Genomic DNA, 27,893 nt, shown 5'->3' with positions numbered 1-27,893 from the left:
TCGATTCATAGTAAAATATAAAAAATTCCCTCGCATCATTCCCCTATTGGACACGATTATTTGCATCTCTTTCGCGCACGAGAACCGCTGAAATTAACGTCCGCGTGCGCGACAGAGACGGATGATATAATGATAATATTATATCGATAAAAACTTACAGTAAATACACCTTACCTATGCTTAATGGAGACATCTAATATATTAAACATTACTTATGAATAATTACATCGATTTCATATATTGCTGAACGCAAACAAATATATAGAAATTGCATTTCTTTAGATACCGATCTTTAAAAAGCTTTATAGGATACACTTCATATATTGCAAAAGAAAAAAAAAAAACGACTCAAAAATTGCACTGGATAGGTTTTTTATTAAATTTCAACTAAATATAATATAATTTAAGACAAATGCAATAAATTATTTATTAGACGTATAATCGTCACAATTTTATGTGTGATATGCGTTTTAAAGAGATGAAATTTTAGTCACTCTACAAATAGCCTCTTTGTATAATATTGTGAAATCGACTAAAAAAACATATATAGTAACTTAATAATTAAATTATGTTTTATAAATTATATTAAATCGATATTTAATGTTAAAGTGTAACTGTATTTTTATTATTTATAAAAAAAAAAAAACTTTCAAACAAAATGTCTATTCAAATACATTTTTTTTATTTCAAACCATAAACTGACCGTTGACATTTAAATAAAAAAAAAGGTTTTAAGTATCGTTTGAATTAAGAACAAGAGACTAAAATTCCATACCTTCGCAATTCAAAAAAAAAAAGCATATAATATAAAAATATTTTTTGCATATAAAGAAAATAATTTCTAATATCAGTCTATTCATAAAACACTTAAATATACAAAATAGGCCACCCGCTTTATAAACGGATCACTAATTTCGCCTTAAAATTAAATACATGTGATGTATAGGTACAAATAATTAAAAAAAAAAATTAAAATTAAATAAAAAAATATAATCATTTAGTACATGAGTTACAATAAATAAGCCGACAAATATAATATCATGGACGCTAAATATGGAAGTGTTAAGTAAGCGATAAACAAATTTATCGAGATCTGTGATATAAGTTAGACATATACAATAATTATTACGCCTCCTCTCAACTATATATTTAAAAAAAAAAATAAGTTCAGGAAAAGATCGCGTCTTGATAATTACAACCGAATAAAAAAAAAGTTAATAGTCTTATTTTTTACAAGCATTTATTTAACTTAACCGCTTAAGATACATATGTATATAGCTTTTGTATATGATAACATATATATACATATATATACTTAACTAAGTGTCAAGTTAAATAAATAAAATATTTTATATAGTTTAAATCTGGAAAAATAATTTTAAAACAGTTTCGAAGCAATTGAGGTGAATTTTTTCACAATTTTTTGGTTCTAGTGACGATAAAAACTAGCATATTAAATACTAGTTGGCCGTCCCGACTTCGTACGGGTAAAATTGATACAAAGTTACCCCTCCCACTTTCCCCCCTTAAAAATTTAAATTTCCAAAAATCCTTTCTTACCGAGCGAAAGGAGTAACTATGTTAAATTCCAAGTCAATCGGAATTATAGTTTCGGCGATCTCGTGTTTGGTCAGTCAGTGGTATTTCGCTTATATATATATATTATATAATTTAAATAGATTGTCAAATAAAAGCTGGTTTTTAAATATTCTCCATCTTCATAATTATTACACAAAATCTTTCGAAACGGAATGTGCATGTCTGCCGCCATATAAACATTTGATACTTCCCTACACGCTTAAATGAGTATCACTTTTAATAAAAATTCCATTAAATACTTTTGGATTGATATTACAATTATTATAAAACCTTATATAGTCGATATAAATAAGTTGAAATTATTAAAAAATTATATAATTTAAGCACGCGGTAGTAGTGAAAAGTACTACAAAAACAAAAAAAAAAACATTTTTAACGAATATTAATCAATTTTCGACTTATATCATTTTGCCTGTAATATTAAGTTTTTCAGTTACTTTGCGTAAGTTTAAGCATAAATCAGAACGATATGGCGTTGATTTCTTTTAAAAAAACATTTAAAATAAAATGAAAATCAGTCTCTTTAAAATAATATATTCCCCAGCTGCCATGTAATTCACTTTCGTTATCATTCATTAATTTAAAAAGTTAAATTTCATACATAAATAAAAACAAAATAAAAACGTTTTTGGCAAGTATCAACATTAATTGATATTAGAAGTTTCTATTTCATCACATATAATATAATAAGCGTTTCCGGCAAGATATTTAAAAAATTGCATTGCGGGTATCAAATTGAGGAAAATTTAACTTAGGCGATTAATTCAAACGAAAACACATACATTCGGCCAATAAACCCACATACGCGTATATCTATACATAATATTAACAATAATACAATAATTACTTTAATCATCGACTGAACGGAATATGCTCATTACGTGGTGTTGCCATTAATTGATAATTCAAATACGTTATACATACCAATAATACTTAGATTATACATTTTTTTTATGTCATTAAATACTTTTGTGCACGAATCTCAACCTTACGCCTAATAGAAATACGATATCATTTAATAAACACCTACCTTTAAAATACTGATCCTTGAAACCAATCCAATCCGTCGAGTCCGCAGTTTTCATTCCATAATCCGACCGACATAAAACAAAAGCGCTAAATATCGATAAGAAAGCGTAGCCGTGTTATTCTAAGCATAATATGATATGACACTTGTAAAAATAAACCGTCATTTTCGTCACCGAATCAATATATCTAAGTTACAACAACGATAGCGACGGTAGTTACGACGAAACATCTAGAACTTATAAACGATTGTTCTAGCGTTTTCTGTCGACGTTATATAAATATAGACACTTATACGGAACCCATAAAGCCTATAATCGCGTGTCACGCGTAGTGTCCGCGCATGTAGCCTTACGCACTATTCGTACAACTTTCACTGGAACGGTACACGGTGATATAAACGTTACAGTTTATGTGACGGCGTTAAAGCTGAGGTCAGACGTCGTCCATCACGAATGCAACATGCATTGTGGGTTCCTGTAGAAAATAAAAACAATTAATACTGTAATATTTCAAAGACAGAGAAGTTTTCAAATAAGATTCGATTATATATTTATTAAGGGATATTGATTAATAGTATCATTATAATTGAAACATACATATTTGTATGAGTTAATAAAATAGCTTTCACTGAGGTAAAAAAAAAAGTGAAAGCAGCAGTCTTTTGTTTCTACATAGAATTATTATTTTTTATGTTATAGGTAGGCGAAAGGTAAAATGGGCCACCTGATGGTAGGTTACCACCGGATGGGAGGGTACCACCACTCATACTGAGAGACTATATTGTACCAATCAGTAAAAAAATAAGTATCTTAAATGCCTATTGCATCATTTAAAAATTATAACAGTATTTTATTGAGATATGATTGTAATAAAAATTGTAAATATATTTTACATGTTTACAGGAGCAAAGTTTGAAACAATTAGCATAAGTAGCATACTCACACACGGTCCTCACACCATGACAAAGGCTTCCTGTCCGCGGAACAGAAAGGGGTGCTGGTCGATCATGGTCTGCACGATGTCCTCGAGGTAGGGCCGCGTCATCTCGAAGCGACCCATGTCCGAGAACTGGACCGGCAGCAGCGTGGGCCACCAGCAGATCGCGAGATTCTTGCTGTCCATCGAGTTCAACTTGGAGTTATCCGCGACCCTGAAATATTGTTTTTTGGAAGCAAAAATTAGTACAGATCATGATCGTAATTTAGTTCGATATAAATGAAGTATCAGACATCGTACATTTGCTCCGAGAATTTTACCAACTCATTCGCTCACTCAATTACTCAAATTTTCCTTTGCGTATTACTAACTCATTGATAATTTTTTTTTACATTAACAACCTGTCAATTTCCCACTGCTCGACTTACCTGGGTTTCAACCCGAAATCATCGGTTAAGATGTACGCGTTCTAACCACTGGGCCATCTCGGGTCATCGATCATATACTAACTAACTCACGAATTTGCTGCCTTCCATTCACAAATTCCCTCCGTCCCAACTCATTCGGTCACCGTGCTACCTCACGTGCCATTCGCTCGTACGAGCCGCGTGGGGCGCTCACCGGGCGAAGTGGTTGAGCAGGTAGTCGAGCGTGGCGCGCGCGGGCGCCGTGAGCGCGGCGGCCAGCAGCGCGCGCAGCGCCAGCAGCCGCCAGCTGCGGTCCTTCAGCTCCACGCCGCCCGCGATGCAGCCGCGCATCGCTGCAACACAACAACGCCCGTTGCTAGCGCTCTATGCCCCCCCCCCCATGTGGCCTACATTTCTCACTTGAAATTACCGAACATATATTTTTAGCGATTGGCCGAAATTCGGTTTTAATGTGACGCCGCTTGAGCCAAACTTCGACGTCCAGCATTCGGCCAGGATGAGATAAAAACTAAATAAAATTTGTTCTTCTTAACGTATCGTAAGGGCTGAGTACATCTAGCAATAATTGAAGTAGTTGTGTAAACTAGTCACGCTCAAGAAAGCGTGGCGAAATTTAACTTAAAATAGTATTCGGTTCAAACCACATTCGGCCTATCACTAATATTTTTGTAATATTCAGAGAAAATAGTATGTTGCCAGTTAATATAATTATAATAATAGTCAACAAACATAATAATTTAAATGATAACTAACCCGCTATATCTTCTAGCTGCGCCATACTAGCCTCATCCAAAAGCGGAGGGAGTTTCTTCGAAAAGAAGTCCTTGAGCGCAGTCGCTACCGCATTCACCGGTATATCCAGCGAGTCTAAGTCTATGTTAGGATCTAGAATATGAAGATATCACATGTAGCAAACATAAAATATAATAATTCAAATATATATTTAAAAAAAGAAATAAATTAAATAAATAAATTTTACTATTCAGTCGAATTCAATAGTACAACCAGATGGAATCTTTAAACAAAAGTCAATCCCACTTGCCATTTTCAGGGTTTTTATAATTATTTATTTTAATTTGTCTTTTTTATAGCTCAGAGTAAATTTCAAAAATATAAAGTGTAATTCCAATACCAGTAACATTATTGATGACCTTGAGGGATTTACATACAAGAAGCTTCTCAAAAGAAGCTTCTACTTACTTCTTTTACTTTACTTCTTAACCTAATGTGGTTCTCCCAAATTGTTTACCTTCATAAAACTTGCTAAACAGCATATCAACGTGTGCCCTGTTGCCGGGAACTCTGTACAGACCCTCAGAAGCGAGACCCTCTCGCTCTATAAACTCGACGCACTTCTCAACAAAAAGGGGTACTCCGTGGGGGCCCTGAGGACAAGAACATAAATAACATAATGTACAAACATTCTTGTTTAAAATTTTATTACATAAAAAGATAACATCATTCGACACCTCCCTCCGCCACTCTTGGCGTCTCCTCTTAAAGAAACAGCGGAATCATACAGAAGTTTTATTAAAAAAAAAAAAAAACAATTTTACTCGCAAGATTTAATACCATCTCCCATCTGGCCTTCGAATAGACCTTCTCGGCTTTAAATTCAAACGTTGGTATAATTATTATTACTAGTTAACTAACAAATACCAATGCAACTGTAGCGATAACTACCTGAGGTCCCCAATTCTGAATCGCGTTCGCGTTCTGCATTTGCGACGAATTCTTCTTGTCTTTACTCTTCGAAATCTCCTGTTAATAATAACATAACATATAATATCGAAAAAGTTCTCTATGCACACTTTAATAGTACTGTTAGTATCATTACTTAGTATAATTAATAAGAATGTGTTAGTTTTCTCTTTTTAAGGTAGCGACAGCAAAACAATGTATCGAGGTGAATTGTGGTTTTTGACATTGTTAGGCCCTGTCAATGTCTCAGGCCCATTTTTATCCAGGACCAAATTAATGTGGTGTATAAAAAATATTATTTCCTAAAAGCATTGAATAAAAAGGTGCGCATCATAAATAAGGTCAGTTAAATAATAAAAAGATACTCCAAACGCATGGAAACACGTCTGTGGAACTTATAGCAATAATGTATTTTGTATATACTTATTTATAAATTATATCATCTATGGGTATATTTATATAGTACCTTATGCCTTCTATCGTGTTTACCGAACGCTTGCCGCCGCCTGGAGTCGGCTGCGCTCGACGACGAATTATCTTGAGCGGACGACGGGTACTCACCAGATAACATCTATCGAAAGTTAAGTCATAAAACACCACAATTTTTTTAGTGTACGTAGGAGATTAATAAACGTCGTGCATTAAATCGAAATATTTTCCGATGACTTAAATAAAAGCCTAAGTTTTTCTTCATCTACAATAATATGTCAATTAATTTCAGTTATTTTATTACAATCAGTTTTTAGTTACATCAAAAATATTAATAACCAGTCTGCATGCTATTATGTACGGTAAAAGGTATGAATAGGCAGATAAGAAGTCGAACGGAACTACGACCTTGTGCGCGGGCTCGTGCGGGGCGGGCGCACGCGCGCGCCGCGACTCGCCGTCCGAGCTGCCCTCGCTCGAGTCGCTGCCGGCTGCGGTCACGGCACGGGGTAACGTTTTGTGCGGGTACAATGTTGATGCAGCGAGTTCGTGTTTGATAGACGGGAAAATATTACAATATATTAAATACACGTATATACACTTAATACAATTGCGGTCACGAGTAATGGTCCGACAGAAACTTATTTTGTATTTCTTAATGTTTCTGGTTAACATACCTTTATCTTCTTGTGTTCTCGCTCGGTACCCGGTTGGCAGTTCGGGTGGACCGACAAACATACCTAATTTAGGCACTCTAGGACTCTGGACAGCGACCAGGTTACCCAATGATCTGAAATATCATTTTAACTTTAATTCTCTTCATATATTGAATTATATAAATTGTATCTTTATTGAAAAGGCCCGAATTCACTTAAGAAATGTTAAAATATGTTACCGCTTCTTGTAGTGTCTGGGCGCGTGGTGCGCGTGGTGCGCGTGTCGGCGGCGCACATGTGCGCGCGCCCCTCCTGATGCCTCACTCGACCCAGAACTGTCCGTCTCTGAGAATGCTGGAAATATGCAATTTTTATAATTGTTTTACACCTATATAAAAAAATATATATATTCATAAATAATAATAATAAAATATACATAGTGATAATAAATAATCTCAATATCTATTTATTAAATAATAATAAATATACAACATAAGGAAATACATAAGACATACATGGTTGATGTAAAGGAGTCTTCTCATGTCTCCGATGTCTCCTTAACCTTGTCATAGATGGCGCTTCCATATATTCATTAGTTTCTTTTATCTACAAATTTACGACAGTATTATTATTTGTATCGAATTGTCATAAGAATATGTTATACATGAAAAATTAAATATTTAAAAAAATAATAATTAAGACTTAAGTAAATACAAAATTAAACTCTAGTTTCTGAAACACTCATTAAATTAAAATAAACAAATTTAACTTCAATCATGGCCACTTGTAGTGATGACGCAATCGATAAAGAATCAGCATTTCAAAAATTTAAAGTAATATTTTTGTAATAAAATTTCTCTTGTTTCCATAAGAAAAACTATAAAAACCGATGTCTATATCACCTGTGCGTATTGTGCGTCCAATTCAGTCTCCGAACTAACACCGGACGGATGGTGATGATGACCACCTTGCTGACTACTTGAATGCGACCACCCAGATCGCTGAGACTGAAAGAAAATCTGTATTAAAAAATAGCACAAGATTGAGTCCAATGGAATAACTTAAATTGTGCTTGATGCCATTTTTATATTTGCTTTTGTATATTTAGGATACTTCGTACAGTATATACGTAAGCTGTTTATACTATAAGTTCTGTATTATTATTAAGGGTTAGAACATAAGATAGCAGAACTAAATTGAAAACCTTTCATGCGATATTTAAACACGATTCAAAAATTGCCTATGTGATCGTATTACAATAAGCAACGACGGTTTTCAAACAATATTCTTATAGTAAAATTAAATTTCTGTGTAATACAGACTTTAGCTGACTGAGGCACGTAGAATTTAGTATGATTATACTAATTTTAATAATAGTTTAAATTATAATTATATACCTTCCTTTCCCTAGGATGTGGGGGACCGATAGTGATATGCTGTAGAGCATCGTTGACCATTGTATAGTTGTTCATATCCAATTTACCAGGTTGCTAAAATAAAAATAACAAAAATATTCTTAATGATAAAATTATATTTTGAAATTACTGTTTATTTTTTTTTTTTCAAACGGAATAATAATAACTTTATTTTGTATGGTTGCAAAATATCGATTCAGAAGAACTCTTAATTTAAAAACTATTTGGTTATGAGATTTCATTTGTGTACCTTAAGCGTCTGCGAGTGTCGCAGTCGCTGGTGGTGGGGAGGGGGGGCGCGCGCTCGGCCCGTGGTGAAGGCGCGCTGGCCGTAGCCCGCCGGCTGCCACAGGCCGCCGCCATCTGCACGCACGCAACCATTGCTAACCTTCGTGTCCACTCTCATACTTTGCTATTGAACTACTCCACTATTTACATACTATTCGCAAAGTAAAGACTTAAGTGATAAAGTAACATTGCTTTACAAATCAACTTGTTGCATACGGGATTTTTATAACAAATAGTACGACTTATTGTAGAATCAAGTAGAACATGAGTTGATTTGAGATTTGTGCTAAATATTAAATATATACAATATACATAAAGCCAAATAAAATATAACTATTTATCAAATTAATTTATGAATGACATAAACTTAAAGACATAAAAATTATTAACAAAATTAATATCTAATTAAATCATGCAAATATTGGTAAAAAAAAACGACCTAGGACAAACACAAGGCATTCCTTAAATCTACGTTTGACGTTTACGCTATCTACACACAAAAATGATCCGTCCCACAATTTTAATAACGTGTATAATCGCTTGCATGCAATCACCTGACTCGTGCGTGCTGAGAGAATCCTCCGAACAGTTGAGATCCGCTGCGTTATAATAATTTATTTATACATTGTGTTTAAATAATATATTTACATATTTCGAGCTGAAACGGCCCAAATAATAAATAAATTGGATCTTAAGCGAGGATCGCGAATCCAAATCTAATGTGGAAATCCTGTGTTTATAATTAAACTTGTACTCGGCAAAGAAGAAAAGATCGTGAGGGAAGCTGCTTGAGTTGGATGAAGTTGTCATTCATTTTTTTTCATTAGCAGCCCGTAAATGTCCCACTGCTGGGATAAAGGCCTCCTCTCCCTTTGAGGAGAAGGTTTGGAGCATATTCCACCACGCTGCTCCAATGCGGGTTGGTGGAATACACATGTGGCAGAATTTCGTTGAAGTTAGACACATGCAGGTTTCCTCACGATGTTTTCCTTCACCGCCGAGCACGAGATGAATTATAAACACAAATTAAGCACATGAAAATTCAGTGGTGCCTGCCTGGGTTTGAACCCGATGATTTCGGGTTTTATATATTCTTCATTCTAATAAAGTTTAACGTCCACATTTCGTGTCTATCTTACGATAACTTCCCAGAATATTTTAATTAAACCAATATTATTATTGTACTCATCTACATTCCGTCGACAGTCCAAGTGCACAATGTAATGTATGTGACGATAATTAGTGATTATCAATTTTAATGATAACGTTACTTATGTGTATTTTAGAGGAGGCAGGCATTTCTGCAAGCCTATTGTTTAGTGAAAGTGATTATTATATCACCAATAAAAAGTATTGTTATGTTCCGATTTGAATGTGAAGTGAGCTAGTGTACTTACAGAGACGGGAAGCATAACATTTTAGCCCAAGTGAAAATACTATTGAGTTAGAAAATGTTTGTTCATCTTACAGTCTCTATGTAAGTGACCACTACTCGGGCGGTATAGTTTGCCTATGTATTAATTGTAGAATCAATAAATATATAATTTCATTACTAACGTGATAGATCGGCATGCATTCTGTGATCTGGCGGTGCGGGTTCCGGTGGCGTGCTCGGGGGCGGGTACACACTGAAACCTGAGACAAACGAATTATATCAATACATACGGTGACATATAACTTATAACTGTTATGTTAATTTCTATACGAAATGAAACGTATTTTGTTTAATTTTAATATTGATCAAGGTCTTACATATTATAATAAAGGAGTCTTTTGGAAACTGTTCGAAAATTGAACAAAGTATAACATTTAAAGCCTATAACTGTAATTTTAAATAATTATATGGCAATATTAAAATCATTATAATTAAACTATATACGGATAATTTATATGTAGATAGCAAGTTTACCTTTCAAGAAACCTCTATTCTTAGAATTGTTCAACGTGTCGCTGTATTCGGAGTCCATGTCAGCACGGGAGTCCGGTCCGATGAGGAGGTCCAACGAGTTAGTGAGCTTGTGGTCCATTCTGTTAACAATATTTTCAAATATGAATAACAGGTATGATTGTGATAGAAGAATATAAAGTTTATTATCCCTTCCAAGCACTGCTTGAATGGGATATTTTTAATTTAAGCTTTATCCTACGTTATTTGTCACCTGTTGGTAACGATAGCAACACAGTAAATTTTTTTATACTTTTTCATTTAATTAATTCGTAGATTGTTTAACATTTGCCAATAAACTAAAAGCTCTTATTAAAAATATTGATTGAAAAGTCTTGCCATTCTGTACAAGACTTATATGTGCGGAATATACATAGGTGCGACTATGTGCATTGTACTCACTTGTGGTCGAGGTGGTAGGAGTGCAGACGGGGGGGCGGAGCGGGCCTGGCGGCCGCCACGTCGGGCAGGTTGTGCGGGTTGTGCGGGTTGTGCGCGTTGTGCGCGTTGTGCGCGCGGGAGTGCGGCGCCTCCAGGCGGAACGCGCGCTCGATTTCGCCTTTGCGCTCCCACACTTCTTTGAAGAATGGCGTGTAAAAGGCAGCTGTAACATTTATTAAATTTAAATACTTTAACAAATTAACTCAACATATATTTATTCAAAGAAGTTGCTATCGTATCAGACATATGTAGCACGCCTACCACCATACTATTGATACCCTAATTGCCATCGTAAAATGAACTTTAAGATTAATTGCGATAAAAAAGCATTTAGAGTATAAAATTAATTTGTTTACTCACATTTATTTTCAGCACTCGAGGTATAAGTTGTGAAATGAGCTCCCAGTCTGTCAGCAGTAGCATTTCCCTCAGTGATGAGGGCGTGACCCAGATCAGTACCGAAGAACGCATTAGCTGCCGATCCACCGCCGTCAGTCACGGCCACCATTTGAATGGGTAGATTTGGAATATTCATTGAAAACGCACTGTGAATAAAAACCAATGATTAAGTTGTTACATAATTGTATTGTTAGACTCTAACTGCACCTTCTACTCAGAATCTAAGTTATAGTCTCTCTTTTGATTAGGTGATCACGAAGACGTCTAAATTAGCTATAACCCCTATACAAGGCTACACAATAATTAGTCCTAAGTGTTTTTTTGTACTATTTTTGTACAATAATGTATATATAACTAAATTGTATTGTTGCAACTGAAGATGTTGTATATAAACTTACTTGAGTGTGGCTAAGCTGGCTTTCCTTTTAGCGGAGTATATTAGAATGAATCCATGTATGAGCTCTTCCCTGAACTGACTAGCACCATGGAAACTTGAAATAATCACCTGAAAACATAAATAGAAATTTTAAAATTCAGATAAAAAATATATTGAAAGCGAGAAAGGTAATAAGGCTTCGTAATAACAATACAGCTGTGGTGTACTTAATCAAAGGTTTTAGATTGAATTTTAGAAACTTAAATGAAATTATTAACAATACAATTTGGCTATAAAAAATTCGTGATTTTATATTGGTGGATATTTGGCCAGATGAATGCACTGGACTCCATAGAATAAGCATAGAAATAAGCATAATTGAATAAAGATTAAGTTCTTTATTCAAGTATGCTTATAAAATGACGACCTCCATGGTCGAGTAGTGTGTACACCGGTTTTCATGGGTACGCCACTCCGAGGTCCTGGGATCGATTCCCGGCCGAGTCGATGTAGAAAAAGTTCATTAGTTTTCTACGTTGTCTTGGGTCTGGGTGTTTGTGGTACCGTCGTTACTTCTGATTTCCATAACACAAGTGCTTTAGCTACTTACATTGGGATCAGAGTAATGTATGTGATGTTGTCCAATATTTATTTATTTATTATTTATTTATTTATAAAAGCACTTTCGCCATTTTAATATTTCGCCAATTTAAAGCGGAAAATAGATTCTACAGAGAAGTAGTGGCAAAAATCAGTAGTTTCTTATGTTTTTTTCTGCCAAAAATGAATATTACGTATTGAGGTTTGCAGTATTGCCGCGTATCGGATTAGCTGAATCCAATAGTGACACGGTTTTAATAATGTGTAAGACATAGTTATATATCATACAGTATCAATGTTTATGAGCAGTGGTGATCACTCACTTATCGGATAGAATAGTAGCTCGTCGGCTGTAATATTCCAAAAGTCTCACCTCGACCTTCCGCTTGGAGTCCCCGAGGAAGGTCTCGATGAGTATGGAGCGGTCCCCCGTGAGGAAGCAGGCGCGGTGCAGCAGCAGCGGGCTCAGCACGCGCTCCGGGGAGTACGGGTCGTCGCAGAACATGCACACCATTATACTGAAACGTGCGGAGCGTAACATGTTTTATACTTAAAATGAATGAGCGTATATTTTCACATGCTTCTATATGAATTACATTTCGTTATCACATAAATAATGTGACGTTATAGCAGTCACGTGACACATGTTTGATATTTGAATTATATCAACTTATTTATTTTCTACACAAAAAGATCACTTGTGTTAACTTGTCACTTATCTACGTCTACACACGAAGAGCATAAAAAATGTAATTACATAATAAAATAGATATAAAATGTTTATAGCACACACTTACCGTATATCCGCATCGAAGCAAACAATCAAATCCCGATACAAATGTGCATAGCTCGCTTTCTCTCTATTGGCACGTATCAACTCTTGTACCGCGTCGGCTGTCAGCGCTTCAGTACCCAATTCGTTAACTGATGCTTCCATGTAGGAACAATGTAGACTGAAATAATATGTTAATATTTAAGGCATCGAAAATAGTAAAGAAATCAAGGGATAAGTATTAGAAATAACAACCCGTGCCATGGCCTCCTCTTTTTAAAAGGAGGTAACATACGTCAATTTTTTTTAAATACTTTAAAAAGATAACAGATCTTGCTGTAAAATCATCAATCAATCAATGCATTCTTTATTATCAATGGGCCGCCAACCTTAGAAACTAAAATGGTCATAACGCCCATTATGTCTGTAGTTACATTTTATTAATAATACAAAAAAACGTACTTATCTGCGAGATTTTGTCCCTCCTCCTGTAGCCTAGCTAGTTCCTTCTTATCCATCCCTTCGTCTTGAACGAACATCACTACTAAGGGTAAGCCCTGAAACAATATCCTTACATTATTGACTACTTCTAATGTATTCTTAGAAATATGGATACTGAAAAATACAACAAGAAAATGTGGTGAGTGACTGGTACCTACAAAGACAACCTTGTACAAAGCCCTACCACCAAATTTGTTTCACGCCAATAATGCTATTACAAACTAGTTTGAAATGGATAAAACCAAACCAATTGAACTAGTTTTAATAAAAGTACATTCTATTATACAAATAATGTTGACAAAGACAAAATATATACCTGAAATGGAAGTTTGTCTTCTTGTTCTAGACTAGATAATAATGTTTTCTCAGCGCAGCCTCGGATATATTCGAACGATTCCTGGTCTTGGTACACACAAAAGTATCCTGCAAAAAATATAAAAAATGTTACGTGATATAATTCAGTAAATAATATTTTGAAAACTGTTAGGCTGTCGGTCGAGGTACCGTTGGGCGCGAAGTCGCGCGGCGCGTCGGCCGCGAAGTCGTCGGTGCGCAGGCGCTGCTCCACGCGCCACGCGCAGCCGCCCACGCTCACGCGCCGCTCGCCGTCGCAGCCCGCTATCAGCCGCTTGCCGAACTCGCCCGCTATGCCCTCCACCTATGTCCACACGTGTCATTAGAGATCATCGGATTCGTTGCCAATTCAAATTAAATAAATTCAACTGTTAAGTTTACAAAACAAGTAGAACACGTACACGTGTAAGTCTGTGCACAAGAACGGTAACTTAATATTTAAAAAACTAAAACAACCATAACAATAATACTAACCAGTGAAATTAAGAAAAACTTTAAATATATACAAACAAATTTACGGACAATCAGGAAATGCGATAAAACTGACCCCTAATATAATGATGTTGATATTGTTCGCGTCCGCAGTGAGCGCCCAGGGCGCCGCCGGCGGACCGGCTTGCACTTGAGCTTCGCCCGATGACGTCAGAGACCTGAACAAAACACATTTAGATCATTTGTGATTTGAAAAATGATCATAAATAAGCAAATATTAATAAAGGGCTGTTTGTCGTACATAATATAACATAGCTATAAGCGATTCTCATGGAATATATGAAACAAGAGGTATAAATGTTTGTCGCATAAGGGCCGCAAGTACTGACCCGACCCTCGTGTTGAGGATGAGCGGCAGGCCGGCGTCGAGGCAGGCGGCGGCGGCGGGGCAGTGCTCGCGCATGGGGCAGTGCACGAACCCGAGGTGCTGGAACAGCATCAGCTTGCGGTCCTGCTCCATGCGGTCCAGCATCTTGTATCTGTAAGGGAACACTGGGATTTCAGGATACTAATAAACCGCATCAATTGCTTCGAAGATTCTTTTGAGATATTCCAATCCACAACTTGATCTAAATAGATACAATATTTTTAAAAAAAGTATGTTTCGTTTTTAATCCAATACACACAAGTATACAACTTTGTGTGTTTTGCGAGTGAATTAAATAGTGCGTGTAAACGAATTACATAAAAATTAAAAAAAAATGTCCTGTTTTTATGGTTTTTTCCTTAATAAAATCATTTACATAAAATCGCATTATACCTTTAATTTTACACCTTATTTGTCAGCTTTTTAAATTTTATATAATTTTATATACATTTTGAATATTTAAATAACAAAATTTTACCTGAAATCGTCTTGGAGCACATCGGTGATTTCTTTAATATCTTCCTGCGTTATGGTTCCAGTAGGTGATATTCTTTTGAAATGGTAGAACAAGTCTGCGTGTTCTAACAGGAGTTCCTAAAATTAAAAAAAAATATGTAAAACAATTTGCTGCCATTATTATAAGAATAATAAATTGTACGAGTAAGTCTCTTGTGTCAGATGTGTTCAAGGTCACGATAAAATTCAACTGCTTTGCGTTGTTTTGCAAACATCCAGAATTCTGGGTTTGCGTCAAAAAGCGCACGTACGTACACATACATTTTTTTATTAATAATCTAGATATAATATATATAGAAGTATAGATATTAAGAGTGTTACATCTTTTTTTCTCTATTTTGTTTATAAGACAACATAAATAAAACAACAATAAAAATTGTATCCTACTAAAACTAGAGACAAGCTCAGGATTCTGCTTTTAATACTAAATGTTAAACTACCTAAAGGGAAAAATATTAAAAAAAATAATTAAATATTCTATCCCAGCGGCATCAATGCTCTGTTTCTAAACTTAACACTATTAATTTAACGCCATACAGTGCAGTCATGGCTGTTTAGTTTACAATAACCAGTTGGATTGTTAGTTATTTTTACCTGCAAATTGTGCTTCGCCCGTCTCTGTATCTCCCTCTGATGTTCATCATAGACCCTCTGCTGTTGCTCCTCGGTCAAGGCTTCGTAACACTCGCGACCCATTAAGAGAACCCTCACTTCGGACAGCTGTTTGCCGGGAGTGACGTATCCGGTCTCTTCTAGCAGACGTTTGAATTGTTGACACCACCTAATTGATAATTAGATATTATGGTTGGATAAGAAAAGAAAATTTTGAAATAATCTATATAATAATTAACAAATATCTTACTCATAATTTCTCTGCTTTTCTTGCGCCTCGTGGAGGTACGTTTTGAATATTGCAGCCGCCTCGTTAGTTTCTAATATTTCGTATGGGATCTTCTGCGATTGCCCCAAGGTCTGAAATAACATGTAAAAGAAAAAAACAAATAAATATCGAGCATATTATATATTTTAGAGTTTATAGTGAAATCAAAAATCATCCATACTTTTAATGATAACTTAAGGATACGCGTAAATAGTGTGGACTATAACCGTTATTTCTCGTGATATGAGGTGATATCTCAGAATCTTTAACACTGCTCTAGTAAAGGTAAATATATCTTTAAAATTTCTGAAAATTTCACCAGTCTATATTTAAGACATTACTTATATCATTAACTGATAAAGTTAGGAGCATCGACCCTTCATTTGTTCCTTCTATCCGTTTATATTTTTTTAAATACACAGAATAGCAGGTGTCTGGGGTACTGAACAACACTAAGCCCAGCCTAAGTAGCTCGACGTCTCGGATCAGGTTCAGAGCGCAGGCGTGCGGGTGCGGGTGCGGGTGCGGGCGCGGGTGCGGGCGCGGGTGCGGGTACCTGGTAGCGCGCGCGCTCGCCCACGCGCAGCGTGGCGTCGGCGGCGCGCGGGCTGTCGGGCTCGGAGCCGGAGGGCGAGCGCGACGCGGCGCGCGCCTCGCTGAAGTACACGGAGAAGTCGCGGTGCGCGCGCAGCTGCCGCACCACCACCGCCCAGTCGCTGCGGGACCGACATAACATTTTCACGTTGTTCTTTAATAGATTGTCACTAATCGGTCTACCGAGAGCCGAGATGGCCCAGTGGTTAGAACGCGTGCATCTTAACCGATGATTTCGGGTTCAAAGCCAGGCAAGCACCACTGAATTTTCATGTGCTTAATTTATGTTTATAATTCATCTCGTGCTCAGCGGTGAAGGAAAACATCGTGAGGAAACCTGCATATGTCTAATTGGTGCCACGTGTGTATTCCACCAACCCGCATTGGAGCAGCGTGGTGGAATATGCTAAATAATCGGTCTACCCTAGTATATCATCACGCTGTATACGTGCGTGTCAATTAGAATTAAATGAGTATGTAAACGAAAAAACTCACTTCTCTTGCAAATCATCAGTGGGTAGTTGCATTCGAGCGAGAACTTGCGGTAACTTGGCCAGCTGCTTGCGAAGTTTCTTAGCCGAGCGTTCCTCTTTCAACCTTCTTATATGACGACGGAAGACAACCTGAATAAAAAAAAATATAATTAAAAAGGTGATACCAATATAAAAAAAATAATATGAATAAAAAATAAAAATAAAACATACCTGAGTACCATCATTGCCGAACTGCTGGACAAATTTAATCCACTCAGGATAATGACACAACCTCTTACTGACTGCTGACCAGATTTCTCTGAAAACAAATGCCATTAAATTAGAAATATTTAACAGATCGTCATTTTGTTGTTAACGCAGAAAATAAAAGGCTTTCATAGGCTTTAGGGAAATAAACGCCACTGAATCTATCTATTGCCTGAACGATTAGTATTTCTTACGTATAGTTGAATGGTCTTAGAGTTAAAAAAATGCTTCGTTAAATAAAGTTGCTGCTGCTGAGAGTACAAGATTATTTAAAAAAAAATACTAATCATTCATGGTGAGTAAAACTATAAGTACTTAAATGGAAATGTACATAGAAAATAATTTTGTAAAACTAATATATAAACGCAAAAGATATTTGCTAAGGAATGGGAACACAAACAAATATCCAAATTATACATAAGTGTGGTATCTGTACTAATATTATAAATGCGAAAGTAACTCTGTCCGTCTGTCTGTTCATCTGTTATGCTTTCAAGGTCATACTTTGTATGTATAGTATGAAAAGCTTAAATTCCAAGCAAGCACAATTTTTTTAACTGAAAACCAACCCCAAAAACGCATGTATAGTCGCGGACGACAACTAGTATAATGAAAATGTGCTTTCTTGAGTGAGTCCAGTCATTTATTATACAGGATGTTTCACTTAAAGCAAAACCACTTTAAAAACAATAAGAGAACATCACTTTTAAAATAGAAAATGATTCATACTTATGGTCCTGGACGTGTATTCTTATCAGCTGCGTGAAGGCTTCAGTTACGAAGTCTAAAGTCTCTCTTCTGATACGTAACGCCTCCGCATAGTTCGCTACCTGTGAATTACATATAATTAGAAGGAATTATTTGTATCTTTACTTTTTTTATCCGAATGTATCATAAGATTACAATACACCTTCGTCAAATCGACTCGTATAAATTCTGACAATAAAAACTTGTAATACTACAAGTTTTTGGTATCAGAATTATCTCGTGGAAGATAGTTTACAAAACTAACGTTTCTCAATACATGTGTTTAGCTAACACAAATGTAACACACTTTAATGATGGAAAAAAATATATAGAGAGAAAATAAGATTTACAAAGAATGGTTTTACCTTCAAAATCTACACAACCCAAATAATATACACATACCTTAATCCTAGCCTTTGATTTGTCCACCATCTGAGCCAGCAGGAAAAACGCCTGGTCCACGTTAACATTGTCGTGGCTTGATGACTCCACAATAGGTATTGAACCCTTGAATTCCTTCCTCTGAACCAATCTCTCCGCCTCCCTAACTCCCTGCTCGCAGGCTTCGTCGTTTTTGGACGTTACGAGTACAACCGGCTTCTTCAATTTTAGTATATTTTGGAGTATCGCTGCTAGGGTTTCGTTCTGAAACAATTGAATACATTAATGTTTTTTTTTTATATATAATAGGTAGACCGGCGGGCAAATGGGCAACCTGATGGTAAGTGGGCACCCATAGATATTGGCTCTCTAAGATGTTATGTCCCTTGTGCCTGCAGTTGCACTGGCTCACTCACCTTTCAAACCGGAACATAACACACTGAATATTGCTGTTTGGCAATAGAACATTTGATGAAAACGTATAACCTATGCATCGGGCTTGTACAATACTTGGTGGTTTTTACCTTTGGTGGTACTTGGTGATAAGTGGTGGTAACACCAAGTAAAAGTAAATTTACCGACATTTTGAAAAAAAATATCTGAATCGAAATGTATTCGTTCGTGTATATTTTATAAACTAATACCCATATTTCTTTGGCAATTTCATTTGGCAAAGTTCATTTTTAATTTGCGTCACAAATTAAAAATATACATAATCGTATTGAGACCGAGCCGTTTTTTCGGATAAATAACAGATTGAATAAAACGACAATTAAACAAATGACAGGGTTTTATTAGGCTTAAGGCAGTGGGTTCGAATCGTCGATTCCAATTGGAAAGATAAATAAACAACTTTGACCTTGATATAGAAATAATGGCGTTTTAAATATCAGCAATATTATTTTTCCAAACTGGATGTAAAATTTATGTCACACCACCAAATGGATCAACTTAATATTATAAAAAATATATATATTTTAATAAAGAACTGTTTGCAAAATATCAGAGCATAGTAGAACGAAGTAAGCAAATCGCATTTAATATGTAAGTCAAGTTTTTTAAAGTAACTCTGTTAACGAGCAGAGGAAGCTCCTCTCCCCTTTGAGGAAAAAGTTTGGAGCTTACTCCACCACCCTCCTCAAATGCGGGTTGGTGCGGCACCACGTGGTGGTTTTCTCACGATGTTTTCGTTTAGCGCCGAGTACGAGATGAATTATAAATACTAATCAAGCACTTGAATTTGAATTTAGTGAGCCCTTGTTTAAACTCAGTATCATCTGTTCAGATTCACGCCTTGTAACTGGGCTATCACGGCTATAGAAATTAAAAGTCACTCGCGTTTTAATCCACATGTAAATGTAGATGTCATGTATATCTGAGATATCGTGAGATTATTTCTTTCAAGCGACGTAGCCCCAAAACCCCCAATAGAAAAGCACATCTATCTTAATTAAGGCTAATTGTGGTTAAGAAAGAAGAAAACTATATTACCTGCTTCTCCCAACTACGCCCTGGCACCAGGCTGACATCATATACGCAAAGGAAACCATCAACGGACAGCTTCCCATCTGCCATCAGTTTCTGCTCGTATTCCTTCTCTATCCCCAGCTGGTTTTTGCACACATACATCAACTTCTCAGCGGATTGTAACTTCGTTGCAACACATCTTTTTACATATGTCTCCGTTTTACCCACAGCTAGGACAAGTAAAAACATATTAATTATTAAATGAATTAATTTATAAATAAGGAAGGTCTTGAGCATGGTTGGGATGGATTATAGAGGTAGGGGACAACCAAAGAAACGACGGATGGATTGTGTGTAAGACGATATGGCTGGAAATCATGTTACGTGTGAGATGACGTCAGTTAGAGTAGTATGGAAGAAGACATGCTGCGCCGACCCCAAATAAAATTGAGATAAGGGCAGGAGGATGATGACTTAATTTATAAAAAAAGATAATTGAAATTTTAACAAAATATTTTATATGTATAAATATTTTGTTAAATAATTCTATAGATATAAATAGATAGACAGAGAAGCAAATGGACCTTAAAGGTAAATGATCGACACTGCTTATACACACTAGCACTGTAAGAAATATTAACAATTTCTTACATCAATGCACCATCAGCGTTGAGAACTAAGATATGCCCATTGTACTTTTAATAAGACTATCATGAACTCACCTTTAAACGGTTGGAAGCACGCATCGTCCACGAACTCCGTCTGTTCGACCACCTCAAATCTATATTCCTGTTCATCCTGCTCTTTCTGAACACTACCCCAGTATAAAAAGTGGTCGTTGTTTACTACGCGCCCGCTGAAGTCCGACTACAATATAAAATTGCCACTTAATGTAACTATAATTCATCTTATAAATTTCCATCTAATCTTGATTGTTGGAGTCTTATAATGAACTATTACGCTTTATATTTATTTTGATCAGCAAGTGCAGTGTAAATATCACGCCTTTATTACGTTACCCTGTCTTCTTAAAGAATTTGGGGGGACCAATTAGTGATTAGAAGATGACGGTCTTAGTTGTTTGCCTTAGAGCTTTCTACGTAACATGCAATCAAGATTTTTTTTTTTATTTAGCTGTTGAAAATCCGAATATATCCTGCTCGCCCAATGCGACTTTATAATTAAAATAAAATTTACGCACTTTTACAAGCACTTATAGATCATCAGTTAACAGAATTAAATTAAATCAAAATTCTTGTGACTTACTTGACTCAGAACAGATATGTGATCGACATTGTAGTCATCGGCGTCTGTACGTACAAATCTATTGCAGAGACAGGACTTTCCCACGCCTAATTGGCCTTTCTCTTTCTCAGTACCTGAAAAGATATAAAGACTCGTTAATTTTACTGCAAACGGATGAGTAAAACTAATTAACCATTTATAATACATTAATAATCTTATATATGAATTTTATAAGGGCAAAGTAACCAAGTAAATAGATGAGCTGATGGAAATTCGTTACGTCCCATTGGAACTAAGATGAAGCAACCATTTAAGGTACTACGAGTTGATGTTATGGTGTATCAGGCCAACGTGTATAGGATGATTAGTTGTCACCAACTTCTACAAATAGTGGCAACGTCCAACCAAAACGCCGCCAGCTATTGGAACAAAAATATTCCGTACTATATCTAAACTGCCTCACTTAACCTTGAATCGGTATACTATCCAATTCAACAGATTTTGTCCACTAAGCCTTCAAGTCTTGAAACAATGTGTAATACTAAGATGGTCCCTAAAAATTGCGCGTAATAGCAAGTACAGCTTATTTGCTTTTCGCAATACAATAAAGACGGTAGAAATAACAAAACACTGACTCCATCAAATCCCTACCAAAATTCAAGAGACATTCAGCAGGCCTACTACAGGCCAGCACATTGACAATGTCCCGCTAATATTCTGTGTGAAAAATAATCAACCACCAATGGCACTGACTTTTGGTCATCTATCTTAAACCTACTTACTTATCTATAATGTTACAAATATTATCTTAAAAATGTAAGTTTACATTAGAATTTTAGTCTTTTATCATATGTATATATAATGTTTTTATTTTTATTTAATTCACATGACAATGTTATTCGTCATGGCATCTTTATCACGACATACTTATTGTAATAATACATATATTATGGAGTATCGTGATGTCTTATTAACTTAAGTTCAGCGGTACAGCCTACTGCACAGAAGGTATTATATAGTGCACAAGTCCACTCCCATAGTCCGATCGAGCGCCAATCTGAAACAACCGGAAGTTCAAGCGCAGGACCAACGGCTTAACGTCCTTGAAACATACGAACCACTTGAGCAGCGTGGTGAAATTAGCTCTAAAACTTCTTATCCAAGGAGCATATTCGTCTATGCAAGATCGAAGATTGAATCAATCATGATATGAAACAATGCTGTAATATTTATTTACGGTAATTTTAGTAATTTAAATCACAGGTCATGACAGACTAATAGACGACGACGAGAGTTGAGAGAGTTTCCTTAAGACGAGGTCTGATAATATCAATAATATACATAAATAAATAAATATTTAGACCATGAAGGTTTCATGCTAAGTGATGCGGACTGTGTTTACGTTTATGATTCATTTGAATTAACACAAGATCTTATAACAAGAATGACTATTATTTCTTATGAAGGTTCTACATAGCCATTATTTTATTATGTAATACATACTTAAACATATATGATACCAATATAGCTGTATGAATAATGGTAATATAATATCTTTCAAAACAAATATGACCAACATGTCTTTTATACAACATATTTTATGTTATTTTATTTTAGTAGTAACATTTATGAGCACTCAACTATCTGGGATAAAAATGGAAGTTTTAAAACAGGAAATTTTTATGGTTAAAGCTATGATAAAAACATTAATGTGTAATTACGTAAAAGTAGCTTTATATAAATATGTAGTTTTCTACATTATTTGAAATAATAAATATAAATGTCACCTTGAAAATTTGTGAAAGAAAAACATTACAAGGAAACCCCAACATGTTGGATAAAAGTGTGCCTCATATATTTACTGCTGCACACAATACATATATGTCATATACAACGAAGACACGTTTTGGAATAAGCTCAAAACCTTTTCCCTTAGAGGATACCTTTACCAGTAGAACATTTACAGGCTGTTACTGTACAATCTCTCTCAACCCTCTAGACTGAATTACGGCCATACCTGCCAATTTTGATGCATAAACACAGATGCGCTTTATACCCTCGCTCTCATAGTCAAATATTACGGCAATACGACATGATCGAAATGATAAATGGGCGATGGTCAAACAGTAACAATGGCAACTTCTTAAATGCAAGCTTGTTTGTAAAAAAACTAATAAAATTTATTCGTCTACCCTGATTCGAACTTTGGTCCAGGAGATCAGTCGTACCATGTAGCTACTACACCGACAAAGTTAATATATATGTCTACAAATAATTCATTTCATTTTAAAATCATCACTAATTAAGCATAAACAGCCATACCATATATCAATTTGTTTATAGATAAGTAAATGATTTAAAGGAAACATGTGACATACCAGGAAGTGAAAAATAAGATGTGATAACATTACAATAGAGATGCTGCACAATTGGTTAGTTAAGGGTCATACATTTAAGTACCTTTGTGATTCATACCGAATGTCTTGTGATTGAGACCATCATTAAATTACCAACTTAAATAGAAAGGAATGTTTAATTTCAACTACTAGTAAAATGGTATGTTTGAAATGTACCTTTATTTAATTTAAAGTTGCTGCATTATATTATTTCTGTTTTTATTTCAATCCACAGATTATAAAAAGATAAAAGTAATCGCAAGGTAAGATGATGAACATAAAAGAAATTAAAACAATAAAATTTAATTCATCATAAATATTCCTGCATATTATATTAACATGAATAACGTACTAAACATCAATCTAACTCATATAATAATACAAAAGTGAGTTTGCTTGGTACTCTTTCATCATGCTTTTGCCTACATCTAGACAGGGGTACATAGGATACTAGACACTTGCTTACTCACTTCACACACCAGCGAAGCCGCTGGAGAAAACTAGTTTACAATATAGACAACTAAGTATCTATTTGATCATCCTATTGAAAGTTTGTGTTTTTGTTAGTCACATCATAATTTGTTTTCAAAACAGTTTAATTATATATATTTTTTTTTGAATTTGGATGGATGGTCACCTATGCGCATTAATGCAGTTAAAAAATATTAACCATTCCCTAAATCTCCAATGTGCCACCATAATTGGAAACTAAGATCTTATGTCCCTTGTGCCTGTAGAAGATCTTAGTTGGCTCACACATTCTACAAATCAAAACACAATAATACTGAGTATTGCTGTTTGGCTATAGAATATCTACATTACACAAGATATTGATCATTAGTCAGTAATGTATAAAAAACACTTTATTATTGTTATATATTCATATTTAAAAGTATTTTGAATCTATTTAATTTAAAAGGATTCAATTAATAAAATCCTATAACTTATTTTTATCGTAAAAGTAATGTTGAGATAAGTGTAGATAAAAAATACTATTTTACTTTACTTAAATAAAAGATTTGATTTAATAATACATTATTACGGTAATTGTTATTATATATAGGTTTATAATATATTTAAAATTAATTAATATTATTTTATGATATTGCCACTAATAATAATGCATTATTTAATTAAACATGGTGTAAGATATATATTTTTTTGTCTCATTCAGTTCAATCTCAATTTTGGAATTACTAATGTTCCTTTTTACCCCTCTAGTTAAGACTAAAATTTGTGCTAAGAGTGAGGATAACAAACCCCGAATCAAACCTGTAACTTTTAACACTGCTAGTCAGCCCGTAAACCCTTACACTATTGTCACTCTTTGTAATTAGAATTAATATTGTAACCAGTAATCCTAAATTTAGATTTTGAAAATATGTATGGAGAGATTAATTAAAAAAATATAGCTGTAATGCTTATCATAATAACCAATTCATCATTGTCTCAAATCTTTATTGTAAGGATTCCCATACCATAAATATAATAACACTGTAACAACATTAAACACACACAAACTTTATTATTTAATACTTTACTATATATTTGTACGGAGACTGATAAATTGGCCACCAGATGTTAAGTGGTCACTACCACTAAAACTTGTTTGACTAATGTTTACAACAACTCATTCACCTTTTAAACACAAAAATATTATATAAAAGTGTTTGGCAACAGTTTAAATTATATGTTAAGTGGTGTTACCTACAGTGCTTTCAAATACATAGATTGGTAGACAAGCAAATGTATGGAGCAGTAAGTAATTGAAATAATTCCTTACATCAGAAACCTAGGGAACTGAGATGATATATCCCTTGTGCTTGCAGTTAGACCAGTTACCCACCCTTCGATTCAACAGGTATTGCTGCTTGGCAGTATAATGTATGATGAGCAGTTGATCTCCAACTATAGGAACTTGCAAAGCCAGCTAAAACTAAAACTTTTTCTTCTTGTTTATAATATATGTGAACTACCTATTCAAATGTTTAATTATATATTTTATGTGGTAGTGTGTATGTGGCATTTGGTGATGTTAATTAAAACTATATTAACTTACAAGTAATCTTACTTTTAACTAACATTATAAATAAGAAAGTTTTGATGGATGTTCCTTGTTCCTCAATTACCAATGGATCAGAGAAGCTGAATGGATCTGAATGAAATTTAGCACAGAGATATATTATAGTCTGGAATAACATATAGGTTACTTTTCATCCATATAAACATGCATTATAACTTAATCAAATAGTAGTTATATATTCAAACTACCAAATTCTATTCAAATATAACTTAACTAATATAATTCTTTCAATGGGCACTTAAAATAAGATTAATCAACACACTTCCTAATTCACTAAAAGATGGAATATGACTCCAACAATATAAATGAACATCCTAAGAAGATGCAAAGGAGTTACTGAATATATACTTTAATATTTTTTTTATTAAATAAATGATCAATTACTTCTTGGTTTTTTTTTTAATTTTAATTGTTTACTTTGGATTTAAATTTATATTGTTTTATATAAGTATGTAAGTATTTATATTTTATACATTTTATTTAATCAATACAAACAAACAATTAAATATGTTTATACATTAAAGATAAATAAGTAACAATATTTATTGATTTTTAATATTCATTGTAATATATGTTTTATTCATAAAAAAAAGTGTCACACTAATTGTCCATTATAATAAACAACAAAAAAAAAACTATATACAAACTAAAATTACTTTAAACAGTCATACATATTTTTTATGATATAACATTAATGATTGAGTAATTTTACTATAGAAATGTTTGTAAAATATAACTCAAGTAAAATATATAAAACTTGATATAACTTACCAGATAATCCTACAACAGATATAGTAACCAGCTTGCCCCCAGTGTTCTCAGACTTTTTAGCCATTTTCTTATCTATCACTCCAATGGTATATTATAAAATAAGGTAAAATCACTTATTACATACATCACAACACAATAGCCACTTCTCTTTAAATAAACAACACCGATAATTTTGTATATAAATCACAACAAATACAGAGATATATAGATAGAACTATATAATGGCTTCAATAAAATGTAATTAAAAAAAAAACATATAAAATATTTTACAATAGTGTCAATCTAAAGCAAACTGGTAGTGAATATATGTATCAAAAGATTTATTTTATTCACCAATTAATGAAAACGGAAAAAAAATCGAGTGAGCGTAATGACTTCCAGATGTACGGATATTTAACTAAAGTATACAATAAAGAGATTGATATGGCGTAAAATATATTAAATAGTCACTAAAAACGATAAATACAATACATATACCAAGACACCCTTCGAAATAAGAATCGAAAGAGATAATTTATTGTGTTCTCAGTGGTATAGCCCTATACTTTGACACATCGAATCAAATTAGAAGACCTTTTATAAATAGAAACGGAATGAATCAAATAACAACAAAAAATTTTAACATACATAATTATCGGTTTAGAAAACGCATAAATTACATTTTTTTACACTTTAATCTTATTAATTTTAGATGAAAACGTAATATTCTTTGACTGACACTACTCGCGTTGCTTTGTACGATCCAGTATAGCCAACTCTAAAAATTATATATCTTTATTTTCAATGCAAAATATATTTAATGTAGCTCTACACATAGATTTTGCAAATTTCAAATTGTAGTTATACAAAAACATTCCAAAAAAAAACTTTTTTAATTATTGTTAAGGTTTGAATGATTCAATTTGCTTTTATAGTATTTTAAGAAATATATTTATTTTTATTATTAACCGATGCTAAAAGTGATTATACAAATTATTTCTATATTATTTGGCATTTAAATTATTTCAAACATAACATAATATTAAAATCTTATTAAAATAAACTTTAACTTAATCCCGTTTACAGGCTTTTATAACAAAATTATAAAATTTAATCCTTTGCAAACATTTTTGAAAAGCTTAAATGAATTAAGTAATGAAATACTTAACTAAAATTCACACTACCTTGATGGCAAAATATATCAATATTTAATATTTACATATAAATATATCAATTATTTGGATGAGTGATAAAATTGTTGGTAAAATGTATATTTTTAAATGCTTTTATATGTATATATTTATAAATTTGTGAGAAAAAAGTCATAAAGACAATTAAATTTTATTCATTTTTAACTTTAGATGCA

At 34.0% G+C, this 27,893-nt stretch overlaps 1 protein-coding gene across 2 annotated transcripts; it reads right to left on the bottom strand.

The window, feature by feature from the left end:
• Nucleotides 1-1,382: 1,382 nt before the first annotated feature.
• Nucleotides 1,383-27,275, bottom strand: LOC125073715 (rho GTPase-activating protein 190). 2 transcript variants are annotated; one of them, XM_047684700.1, is made up of 39 exons: nt 27,176-27,275; nt 26,549-26,695; nt 21,320-21,432; nt 20,776-20,920; nt 20,078-20,283; nt 18,608-18,850; nt 18,188-18,288; nt 17,423-17,510; nt 17,214-17,341; nt 16,681-16,840; nt 16,107-16,216; nt 15,839-16,025; nt 15,207-15,322; nt 14,691-14,840; nt 14,417-14,519; nt 14,020-14,173; nt 13,832-13,938; nt 13,477-13,571; nt 13,040-13,195; nt 12,616-12,760; nt 11,665-11,771; nt 11,228-11,412; nt 10,829-11,030; nt 10,391-10,509; nt 10,039-10,116; nt 8,444-8,556; nt 8,176-8,268; nt 7,681-7,785; nt 7,294-7,384; nt 7,018-7,132; nt 6,800-6,912; nt 6,528-6,613; nt 6,160-6,264; nt 5,676-5,753; nt 5,242-5,377; nt 4,746-4,877; nt 4,186-4,324; nt 3,571-3,778; nt 1,383-3,102 (listed from the first exon to the last, which is right to left on the bottom strand). In XM_047684700.1, exons 2-38 carry the CDS (start codon nt 26,610-26,612, stop codon nt 3,580-3,582), a joined length of 4,767 nt encoding a protein of 1,588 aa, XP_047540656.1. In that variant the 5' UTR covers nt 26,613-26,695; nt 27,176-27,275; the 3' UTR covers nt 1,383-3,102; nt 3,571-3,579. The 2 variants fall into 2 exon arrangements, with proteins under 2 accessions (XP_047540656.1, XP_047540657.1); XM_047684701.1 differs by having other exon boundaries at nt 6,531-6,613.
• Nucleotides 27,276-27,893: the final 618 nt, after the last annotated feature.

This window comes from Vanessa atalanta, chromosome 25, assembly GCF_905147765.1.
Source record: "Vanessa atalanta chromosome 25, ilVanAtal1.2, whole genome shotgun sequence".
NCBI classification, from domain to species: domain Eukaryota; kingdom Metazoa; phylum Arthropoda; class Insecta; order Lepidoptera; family Nymphalidae; genus Vanessa; species Vanessa atalanta.
The sequence above is the reverse complement of the archived record's forward strand: the minus strand, read 5'-3'. Positions and strand labels throughout refer to the sequence as shown.